Genomic DNA, 12503 nt, shown 5'->3' on the forward strand with positions numbered 1-12503 from the left:
TCATGAGCAAACATCATTGTCCTCTTTATACACGGGCGCTCGACAGACAAGAGGAAAACACTTATGCACTTCACTACACTGCTTTTTATAGACTATGTTTTGCAGTAGCCTGACACAGATACACACAGCGACTTTTCGTTCATATTTTTTTCATGAACCTTAATTCGATTTATTAAAATAATAATAATAATAATAATAATAATAATAAAAATTAAAAAATAAAGCATATTTATTTTTCACAACCCATCACCCGAACAATAATGCCTGAGTTCATATCTGTGGAGGATTTCATCGCTGAGACTTTGGAGGACTACAGCTCTCCAACAACCTCCTCCTTCATCACGAGGATGACAAGTTGCAGGAATTCTGTTAACAATATTGAAGAGGTATGTTGACACTAGTCCTCCTTAATACTCTACAACAGAACATCTCATAACATCCAGGCGTTCATCACAGCTACTTTACCAGCTGTGAGAGCTGGAGTGCGCTTTGCTTGGATACCTCTGGGCTGGTTGGAAATAAATAAACACATAATACCCTAATAAATCCTATATTTTGGGATTTTGGACGTGTTTTACTTCTATTGTGCTTTTTTTTTTTTTTTTTTTTTACCACCGAACTAACAGGAAGGAGATATAAACTGGAAACGCGCTCCCTTTAATTCGAACGTTTCTCTTGTTCCGCTTTAAGCAGCTTCAAGCTCTTTGTCCACTTTGTCTAACGGATTGTGTGTCTGCTGTCTGAACAGGGCGTGTTTTTCTTTTATTTAAAAAGAAAAAGCCCTTAAAAAAATACGTCTATATGCTGAGATCAAATCTAATGAAGATGTAGCAGCCGTTATTACGCATGGTCTTTGTTAAAGGGCTGTGTATTTGGTCCACTTAGGTTTTGCTGTGTGGAGAGCTGTGCTGAACCAAGCTCATGGTTATTAAATCTATACTTTCTGTCACCCTTATGCATTTTATATTTTTATTTATTTATTTATTTATTTATTTATTTATTTATTTATTTATTTATTTATTTATTTATTTATTTATTTATTTATTTTTTTTATCAAAATCGATTTTTTTACCTTCTAGTGCAATTTATTTCACTTTACAACCTTGTCTTGAATATTGTATTGATTTCAAGGTTTCATAATCAGCATAAACATACATGTTTTCTAGATTTATTCATTATTAACACAAATAGCGACTCTGATCATTTCCTCTGATATTGAAACTAATTAGTGTTTTTAGGATAAATATTCAACATATATTAAAATATGTATTTACTACTCATCACATGTAGATATCCTATGTTTTGTATTATGTTTAGGTTCATTCTGTATTTATGTCCTGTACCTATATCCAGTTTACAAATGCGGGGTAATCCATTACATACACTTTTGGAATCCCCACATCTCCCAAACAAATAACAATGAAACAAAGCAAAACATGTGGTCAGGATAAAATGGTGTAAGTAGTCATCAAGCCCTCCTCTTATGCATGTTGTGCCATTTTTGCACCAAATTGCAAAATGCATTCAGTGTCATGCCCAGAACAATAAGGATGGTGACTTCCTCTAATTCTAGGAAGCATGTTATATTATCAGGTAACCATGGTAATGACCTAAGCTGTGAAAAGCAGTGTGAACTGAACAGTGTAGCACATTACATGCCTGATGATTCAAGCTTCATCCGAGTTCACTGCCACTAGTGAACTCGGCACATTTATAGCCTGCAGGGCTTGATGGTACAGAGAGAATGGTTAGAAAATCTATAATTCTATAGCGATTACAGAACAGCAGCTTCTGTGCATATCTTAAAACTAGTCATTATTAGAGACACCTTAAATCTCAGATTAGCTCAAATGGGGAAAGATCGTTAGATTAGTGCGAACATAAAAATGAATGAATTCAGAATTAGCACTCATTCAGCTGCATAACCTAAGTAGTAACACTATGGTTTTGTTCTGGTCTTTGTTTAGAGCTACTATTCTTTGTAGCAGCACATTTTAATTTTCTTTATTCTATTTACTTTCAAAGCTTACTGTTGAGCCTTGAATCCACATTTAAATTCTTCTTCAACTAAGAATTTAAATGGAACAATAAAAAATAGATAATTTTACTGAGATGTCAATTCTCATATCTGAGATGCTCAGAAAATCAACAGAGCAAACTATCTCTCTAAATTGATCTGTGTACTCTAGTCTAATCAACTGGAGAGCAAATGCATCAAATGGTAATTTTTGTATTACTTACACAAATATGTTATGGGGAAGTTTAACTACTTCTTCTTATATGATGCTTTGAGTAAATTAGGTCCGTTGAGATTAGCAGAGGAACTGTTAGATGGAGAATGTGACATGTAATTGGAAAGTTTAAATGATACACATCACACAGGCCAAATACCAACATTTACATGGAAAGCTTAATATCATGGCTTGATTTACCTGGTTCAATAGACCCAGGTTAATTTAGTTGAGCTGCAGCATAGAACAGAATAATATAACAACACAATATTTATAAAAGACAAATCAGATCACATTACCATCATACATCAGATTAAACATTTGTTTGAGTATTAAACTGAATCTATGTGTGTATTCTAGATGATTTATTCATTTGTTTGTTTGTTTTGTTTTATTTATGCCTGACTTGACTTAGTATTATCACAGGCACAGAACATAGGCTGTTACAATTATCCACTTCCCCTTGCAAACGGAAATCCCCCAGGCCATACTGATGAGTTGCCATACTTCTTCCGCTACAGTTGTCAGGCTCACTGTAGTGTAAGGAAATGTTGCGCTTATGTCCACCTAAATGTTGATTTCTCTGCCGTCTGTTGCAAACTCATCACTAGACACAGAACCTTACTCTAATTCATGGTGCATTTCCTTTGTAGATTTATTATTTTATACTATTTTAGAGATTTATATTTTTCATTTGGGACCAGTGAAAATTCACAATTCATTTAGACTTGGATGGTGCAGTTCAGTATAAGACACAATAAAGATTCAGTAAAGAATATGCTTTTGCTGTTAATATTACAGTTGGATGTTCTGTTATCGTAAAAGGAAAATCTAGTGGCCACCCTGCTGCCTACACTGTTTCCCAGACACCCCTAAGTCTCCCCTGTGTAAGATGAGCTTAAGTTAGGTTGTATGTTGTCCTCTTGTCCTCAGTGTCATCTTGGCTGAGTTTATCACACTTTTATGCACAAAGCAGTTTGCAGTGTCTAATGGCAGTTTGGATTAAAACATTAAAAAAATGATTACTGTTATTTTTCCTTATTTATTCGATCAAGCTGCAAACATCATACACTCTATGTATGGTACGTACTACATACACTATATAGTGGCTCATCCACATAATGAAACCATTGGCTTAAAAGTTTAAAAGTTTCCTGCAGTAAAGACAAATAGATTTGATATCCCCCCAAGGCCCCATCAGTTACAGCACATGAAGTGCATTCCAAGCTAAATCACTCTCTAATAATGTAAATCTAAAAGTACATGATTATGTTCCACACTTAATAACAATGATGGTAGTCTCAGCTATTGTCTAAATTGCTGTTACCATTTTCTCAGTGTTTTCTCAGTTTTGCTCTAGTTACATTTGTGCACACATCGATGCATTGCATAACATCTGTTAGTTATAGCAAGAATAATTCTGTTGTTACAACATGGATATGTACCCAGCATGAGCCTTAGGAAGGCAAAATTTTTTGCAACTTGCTTGAATTGCTGAAACAGGAAATGTTTCTGCAAAGATTTGTTCAGAATTGTTATTCTTTAGTCAGTATGTTCTTTACAGAATCAGGAACATTTATACTATGATTGTAAATTTGTACTAAGAGTTATGGAATTCCTTTCCACCATTTGCATGAAATATTTCATACCACATACTGTATTCTTTGAAATATATGTATTTATTATTATTGTATACTAATTGTAGATATGTGCAGGAGGAGGTGAAGTGCAAAATGCATCTGAAATCAGTGTCAGTATCAGGTATAAGAAAACTTATACTAAACAAGCTAAACAAACTAAATACAAAGCTTAGGACCAATTACAATTTCATAAAGAAGTTAACAAAGACCCTCGTTTCAGAACAAGTCAACAGTGTAGAGGACGTTAGTGTGGATGTTATCCTGTTTGGTTACTTATTGGTTTCAGTGAAAAGGATTTTGTTTAAATAACCTTGTTGTCTAAAAGTGGATGTTATTTTTCTTGTGGTTTCTGTGCAACTATGACTTAAGTATCTGGAAAATTACAAGTGTCACTGTCAAAACTTTTCACTGAATTTCTTTTTTAGATGTGAGGGTAAATTTCAGTGTATTCCAGACATAATTGTATGAATATATGTATGACAAATGCATTTTGAAAGGTTATGGTTAATTAATTGATGTATTTTCTATGAATAGTTAAAATGTCTATAAAGATACTTTTCAAATCTCTGTACTGACAATTCTAAAATTGTCTGCAATTCTTGCATAGATCTCCTTGCAATGTGTGGTCGTCCATCTGAAACCATCAGAATATGTATTAATGGGCCCCAAGACCTATGAACCATTATACAGGTTTTTTAAGATCAGTTCATTGTCGTTAACAGGACTTACCTATTACAATCTATTTGTTTTGTAGGTTTTGGACTGTGACCGTGCAGTGTTGCAGAAAATGAAGAAAGCTTCCAAAGCCAAGCATGCCTCTGGTCAAGGTAACATTGTCACTAATCCAGAATGACAGATAATGTCTCAGTTTATTTTTCATTTTAAATAGATGTACAGTGAAGATTCAAATTAAAGAATAAACTATTAGCATTTGATTTTTCTAAAATATTGTTCGGAATATTCATTGCTGAAATTTAGAATACGTTAGCTGTGGGTTCTACTGGCATGTTTCATAAAATAACCGAAGCACTGCAATGAAAAACACAGTGGTCATAATTAGAGAACAGGAACCATTGAAGCACAAAAGAAGATTGCTCAAAACTATTAGCAGAAATACAAAATTTTGACTGTTTGGTTTTTGTTAAAGTGCCTTGGTAATTTTGTAAAACATGCAAGTAGAACAGTAAATATAAGCCCATAGCTAATATAAGCATAATTTGTGCGATGGAAATTAACAAAATTCTGTAAAAAACATTGTGTTTATAATTTTTTGTCTAATTTTGATCTCCTTGGTATAGACATAGAAGATAAAAGAGCACTGTTTCAGAGCAGGAAGCAGATGACAAACCATAGTCATCAAAATTCTGGGACATTCTTTGACACGCCTAGATGATTCAGACAGGAATGATGCTTTAGAAATAGTGGCAGTGTTGTCCGCTGTGTACAAAATATCTCCGTTACTACTGTACTAACCTTAGAAAAAGTCATGAACATTTTCATTTCAGGAACATTTTTGAGATATTGAAATGCTATAGTGACGATTCATGTAGGGTATGTTATGTTCTTAAAGATACAATTCGGATATTTTTAATTTATATTCAAATTCATTTATGTTCACATTTGTTTTCCCACAAGACCACATATCACATTTTGAGCTGTATATCAACTCCATGGAGAAACTAGCTGTCAATTTCCGTAACAATGGAGAGCAGGAAGTGGCCTCTGCCTTTAATAAGTTTGCTGAATTCTCCAAAGAGCTTCTGACACCAATGAAGAACTTGGTGAGTCATTGAGGGACAAAACCCCCTCTGGCCAGTGCTGGGCCTACTTTGTTGTTAGTTATGGAATGAATTGAAATTATACCTTTTTAAACTTCAAACTATTAACTTCTCGGTTTACGGTTTTGTTTACAGTTCACAGCTTACAGACTATTTTGTCATAAAAAGAGAAAGAGTTGCTTAAATAAAGAACGATTCTTTACATTCTTTAACATTCTACATTATTTTCCCACAGTTAAAGAGCATGCTTCACAATATCAACTTCTTCCTGGACTCACTGGTGAAAGGGGATTTGAAAGAGGTTAAAGGTGTAAGTTTAAAAAGACAAATGTGGTAGATTTGGTCTTTCTGAAACTGTACAGATGTTCTTGGATATAGTAAACTTATGTATAAAGAAATTACAAAACTTGTGTCACTGTTCAAATCCTTATGGCCTTAAATGTCTATAGAAAAAGGATAGGACAGAAAATGGATAGGGCATGGAAGGCATTTTCCCCCTACAAATGTATATATTAGTCATGAAGTCCATCATGCTCATATAAATCCTTAAAAAAACAGTGTATAAATATAAAACTTTTTTTTAAGAGAAGTCCACTTTAAGTCCACTATAGGTTTTCTTCCTCATGTTATTTTCAAGGAGATTTTCCTCACCAGTGTCACCTCTAGCTTTCTCATTATGAATCTAAACGTATATCTACATTCATTATAAGCTGCTTTGTGACAGTGTTTTTTATTGAAAGCACTATAGAAATAATATTTTATTGACTTGACGTGTATTCGATTGAAATCCCTGAATTTTGTCATATTATTTCATTTTCTATTGTTAGATTTAAAAAAAAAATCTCATTTTAATACTGACATATTTTTCCCCAGGATTTGAAGAAGCCTTTTGACAAGGCATGGAGGGATTATGAGAGTAAATTGTGAGTGTCTGCTGTGTTTAAGTTTAAGGTTTTGTAATACTGGCATGCAATGCTACTTATATAGTTATGGTGTACAAAAGTCGCTTCCAATATGTTAATGCAATAGAAGCATTATTATGATTTTTAGGCAGCAATATTGTTGCATATGGTTGCCATAAAAAGAGAGTAAAATAAAGCCATTTCCTCTTACTTAGAGATCAATAACTGGCTGTTCTAGGGAAAACAGCATTTTCCAGAGGTCTAGACTCACAAAAAGAAGCGCTAATTACAAACCTTTTAGAGACCATTTGCATGTGTGGCTGTTTCCAGTTTAGCTGGTTAAGTGCATGTAAATTAACACAGGTGCCTCATTAATATACATGACAAGTGCGATATAACTGGTTGTGCAAGTCTTTCTGTCAGCCGTGTTCCAGGACGAAAAGCATTTTTTCATTAATATGCTAAATAGATTGTAGGTAAATTGTGCAATAAATTGATCATACACATCTTACCTATATACAGTATGTGGGGTTTTTTTCGTATTTTTTCAGTTGCAAACCCTTTTCTTGTGGAGTTCCTGCTTTAGTTTCTTTTAGTATTTGTCATCAGGTCTTATGATCTGGACACTCACTTCCCATGTCACTGTGTTGCTCTCATAAATGAAGAACACTTAAAAAGGAAACTTAGAAAAAGAACTTCCCTTTAACCCTAGTTTATCATGCACTGACAGTTTGTTATGACGTATGTTGTATGTTATCTAGTAATATTTGTTCAGCTCTTAGAATCCCCCGATCATTACCTACATAAAGCCTAACCTCTGAAGTTATTTCAGTACCTAACTCATTTTTTCCACTAATTATATAATCTTTCAAATACACTTCACATACACAGTGGAGTTAAACATGTGCCTTGTCTCTCTGAAGCAATAAGATAGAGAAGGAGAAGAGGGAGCTGGCAAAACAGTACGGCATGGTCAGGACAGAGGTGAGAGGTGGAGAGATTGCAGAGGACCTAGAGAAGGAACGTCGAATGTTTCAGCTGCAGATGTGTGAGGTGAGCACTCAGCACTTAGTTCTCTCTCTCTCCCTAACACACAAATCTATCTATCTATCTATCTATCTATCTATCTATCTATCTATCTATCTATCTATCTATCTATCTATCTATCTATCTAAACACATCTTATTGTGTTGCTTCATGTTCTATTTTTACACAGTACCTCATTAAAGTGAATGAAATTAAAAGCAAGAAAGGTGTGGATCTGCTCCAGAACCTCATAAAGCACTACTACTCCCAGGACAAGTAAGATGAGGCCATTTTCCTTTATTTTGCATCACACGAACATGAATGTTTTCATTTCACATAGGTATTGATCTGTTAAATAATGTTTTATATGACACTAGGGGGCTGTCTTCATCAATGAAGTAAATAAAGCTCCTGCAATTCATGCAACTTGATGCAAGGGCACAAAGCTTTTGCAGTGTATTGTTCATATGAGTGTATAAATATCAATGCTATAAACAAAACAGCAGGATGAATATAAATGATGGAATTAATTTCTGAGACTATTTGAAATTTCTAATTGAACAGCCATAGTAAACAAGGATCTGGTCTCTTGCTTGAAAACAGCATTCACATTTCACCAATTGTACCAAAATAAGGGCTCAAGCGGCTCATAGTTTAAAAACAAAAACGTATAAAAATGTCCTTGGGTAAGAAAGAGGCAGTGTTGCTTTGTCTGTGTGCTGAGCTAACAACCAGGCCAAAGAAATATAAAATCCTGAGCTGATAAACCATGAGCTCGTCCAGATCAAGTGGATATTGGAAACAGCAGAAACAATTTAGAAAGATTACAAATTAAACCAATGAAAACATAACTGGTATAGTGTTAATTGCAAATAACTAGTCAAAGCTTTAGTCGACGTATGCAGCTCTACAAAAAGAAGCATAGAAAACCATGTCCTCTTCACATGTGAGGTTTACCAGCATATCTTTTTGTCCTGTGCTGTCAGAAAAGTTCTTACTGTTATGTGTGGAATGCCTGATAATACATGGTGGATGGAGAAATAGAGAGAAAGTGATGAGGAGAGAAGGAGGAGAGAGATGGGACTGAGGTAACAGCAAACTTTTGGTGCTGATGGTAATTACATTGGTTTCCTTTGTCAGTTTCTTTCAGGAGTGCTTTGCTGCCACAGAGAAGCTGAAGCAGTACATTGACACCCTCAGTGGAAAACTCAGCTCTGTAAGTGTATTTTTACATTAGAAAATCATCTCTTTATTCAAATAGCTATATAGTAAGGCCAGATCTTACATGCACATCCCCAAAACAGGCAGGAAATTCAAATTATTGGCCTCTAACATGAAAATCTTTCGAAAAGAGCTATAGTCAATCAGCTCAAAGTATTAGAACCCAGGTGCATTCTACCCTCTCGTTTCATGTGTGTGTGTGTGTGTGTGTGTGTGTGTGTGTGTGTGTGTGTGTGTGTGTGTGTGTGTGTGTGAGGCTAGGTCAGCTTATCAACATTCAAAGGACATCTTATTCTGCAGCTGCCACTAGCAATAAGACTCAGTTTGAATGTACTAGTGGATCAGTCATTAGGCTCTTTCAGCTTCATTTTATGTTTATGTTTTAGGTTTAGGCTTTAGGTTTATGTTTTTTTTCTTTCTGTAGGGAAGGTTCTTTTCATGGAATTATGCATATTTATAGGTGTCTTCAGGCCAGACATGCAATAATGGCTAAATGGCATCCACTCATATTAGAGATCAGTAACTCACCTAGGCATCAGATACAGAGTTTATAATCTGGCAATAATATATCTCTCCCTGTGGAAGAAATCTTTATTTTATATTTTGGCACAATCGTCTTTTAGTCAACATTCAAAATTCCTTACCATGTTTATAAATCAAGCTTTACCACCTGCAAAACCATATATTTACAAATTTTCAAAATGATTATGTATGTTGCTTCAAAATTTTGTAATACTGCTCCATAAGCAGAATCATGCTTAACAGGAAATCAGGAAAGAATGTGTTATGTATGTCTAGTGTGAGTTTATAGCGATTTCATGTGTACTGTGTCTTTGTTTGTGGGCATATTTGTGTGTAGATGAAGCAAAGTCAGGATGAAGAGAAGAGGCAGCTGTTTTCTCTCAGGGACCAGCTAAGATCTGCCCTGCAGCCTGAACTTAAGGAGGTAATCACACTTACCTGCTGTCGTTCAACATGGCACTACCATACATTTTCATTTTCATGTAATTTTTTTTTCTGTTTTACATCTTAAACTAATAACAGCAGTAGCTTAAATATGCAGCTAGCCGATTTATCTTAACTAATGTGTTTTCTACTAATGTCTTTTTCTATATCGATTTTTATTAAAGGGTTACCAATTCTAGTTTTTAAAGGGTTTCTCCTCCTACTGGTGTCTTCCAGAAGGACAAATTACCAGTTCATGCTATATTGTAAATGTTTGCATGAAATACATAAAAAAATACAGTTTTTCGGCCTGGTAAGATGATTTCCTGGTAAGCAGTATTATAAGTGAAGTTTTGGATTAAAAGATGTGCATTTTGTGCCAGCGGATGTTATCAGTCATTTGTTCTTGCACTTTTTTCTTTTCAGAGATAACAACTAGGTTAGAACAGGAAATGAATGCCTTATGTCCAACCAAATTAGAAATTTGCTAGAAGACTAAGTCACAGGAAGTGCAAAACTGTGATTGGGAAACACTAAATGTTAGGAACGTTAACCCTCAGTGAGCAGTTTATTAGGATCTTTGTGACATGGTGCATTATCATGCTGGAAGTAGCTATTAGAAGATGGTAGTTTGTGATCATTAAAGGATACACATGGTCAGCAACAATACTCAAATTGACTGTGGCAATCAAGCAATGATTGATTGGTATTAATAGGCCATATGTATGCCAGAAAACATTCCCTACACCATTACACCACATCCATCAGCCAGCTGATCGTACCATGTGTGCACCAACAGAAATTGAGATTTATCTGATCTAACTGAGATTTTATTGTACAGTTTGGTTAATCCAATGTCCACTGCAGCCTCAGCTTTCTGTTCTTGTCTTTCATAGTCCTGTTATAGCAGATGTTGTAGCCATTGTTCCAGGTGTTGTAAACTCTGAGATTCTTTTCTCCTCACCACAATTGTACAGAATGATTGTCTAATTTACTTTAGCCTTTCTTTCAGCTCAAAAGTCTCTGGCCATTTTTGTTGACCTCTTTTATCAACTGGGCATGTCAGTCTGTAGAACTGCTGCTCACTGGATGTTTTTTCTTTATTGTACCATTCTGGGAAAACTCTAGAGACTGTTATGTGAAAATCCCAGGAAATCAGCAGTTATAGAAATATTCAAATCAGTGTGCCTGGCACCAGTAATACCAGTAATCAGGCCTGGATGACAAATCACATTACAAAAATAATTGCATAGATCTGTAGGTGTACGTATATATCTGCAATAGTTACTGACTCTGATAAACTCTGTAGTTTAAATATAATTAAGTGTTAGTAATTAAACATTCATTCTTTTTCTCAATGCACTCATTCAGTCCAGGAGGGTAAGTTTACATTCATGGCTTTGTATATGCAGTGGTACATCTGTTGAAATGAATCCAATTGTAGTGATTATTTGTATTTGCTAGAGATCTGTGTTTGCCATCTAGTGTTTTCATTGTTTATGTTACACTTTATTGTTTCTAATTTTTTATATTTTAATGTACTTTAGTGCCTTTTGGTGCAGTAATAACGATATGCATGCTTGGTGCAAGTTAAACATTGCGTCGTCACTGTCGTCTTCAGTATTTGCCTTTCAGGCCAAATCAGCAGTGAAGCACAAATACATTTGTGTCTTTTTATTAGTGATCCAATAAATAATGAGACAATAGTAACTTGCATTTAGAAAGTCTAATGGATGCCATCTTAACCTGTGTGTGTGTGTGTGTGTGTGTGTGTGTGTGTGTGTGTGTGTGTGTGTGTTGTAGGATTCCTTATCTAAACAAACTGTGTACAGCATGCACCAACTTCAAGGCAACAAGCAATATGGAACAGATAAATCAGGCTACCTCTATAAGAAGAGTGATGGGTAAATAAATATATTTATTTCCACATTTATTCATATCTGTTTTAATTCCAGTATTGTAGAACGACTATCCATTAAATGCATCAATTACAGTTTAACTTTTTATTCCTATGTTGCCATTTATTTGACACTGTTGTCTATATTACAAGAGGAAATAGCATTAAAATCAGAACAGAGAAGTTTGAAAACTAGCCTCTGTATTAAGATTAGTGGGTTTTGATTTGTGTGGTATGTGTTGTAATTATATTCCTGCCTACTACAGGTTGAGAAAGATGTGGCAGAAAAGGAAGTGCACTGTGCAGAATTGCTATCTCACCATTGCTCATGGAACTGTAAGCATGACCACTATGTTAAATTTAGTATTCAGCTCTAGCCTATGACAATTTTATCTAAAGACACATTTGCTTTTCCTGTCAAGTTTTGTTTAATGAATTTTAAAAAAATAACTTAAATACCAGTGATGCATTACGCTTCAAATTACAGATCAGACAATTATTTAACAACTACTTTATAGACAAAAAATAAGTTTGTCTTATTGTGTTCTCGCTAAGCCACACAAATCACCAGCCAAACTGAACCTCCTGACCTGCCAGGTTAAACCCAATTTGGAGGACAAGAAATGTTTTGACCTCATCTCTCGTGAGTAATTATAAAGCACTCTCTTCAACCAATGTTATGGTTTAGTCCACTGTGGTATAACCTTAAGTGAAATGAATAAATCACTGATGATAGTCATGCATCCTGCTGCACGTATATAATAACAGCATTCCATTTGTTTCTTATAGCATTGGCCATTAGCCTTTTTTTCTGTATGAGATTGGTATATTATATATTATATATTGTCTAATTGAATATTTCA

The 12503-nt window shown here is 34.7% G+C and overlaps 1 protein-coding gene across 3 annotated transcripts in view; it reads left to right on the top strand.

Moving 5' to 3' along the window:
* The window catches only part of unm_sa1614 (un-named sa1614), a 26251-nt gene continuing 13748 nt past the window's right edge, over nt 1-12503 (top strand). The window contains exons 1-12 of one of the 3 annotated variants that reach the window (XM_060858795.1): nt 1-386; nt 4626-4698; nt 5507-5652; nt 5885-5959; nt 6523-6572; nt 7475-7604; nt 7768-7853; nt 8718-8793; nt 9658-9744; nt 11547-11647; nt 11907-11976; nt 12196-12283. In XM_060858795.1, the coding sequence (XP_060714778.1) occupies nt 261-386; nt 4626-4698; nt 5507-5652; nt 5885-5959; nt 6523-6572; nt 7475-7604; nt 7768-7853; nt 8718-8793; nt 9658-9744; nt 11547-11647; nt 11907-11976; nt 12196-12283 (1108 nt within the window). In that variant the 5' untranslated portion in view covers nt 1-260. The remainder of the gene's footprint in view (nt 387-4625; nt 4699-5506; nt 5653-5884; nt 5960-6522; nt 6573-7474; nt 7605-7767; nt 7854-8717; nt 8794-9657; nt 9745-11546; nt 11648-11906; nt 11977-12195; nt 12284-12503) is intronic. The other 2 variants (XM_060858793.1, XM_060858794.1) reach the window with 2 other exon arrangements.

Source organism: Tachysurus vachellii, chromosome 22 (assembly GCF_030014155.1).
Source record: "Tachysurus vachellii isolate PV-2020 chromosome 22, HZAU_Pvac_v1, whole genome shotgun sequence".
NCBI lineage: Eukaryota > Metazoa > Chordata > Actinopteri > Siluriformes > Bagridae > Tachysurus > Tachysurus vachellii.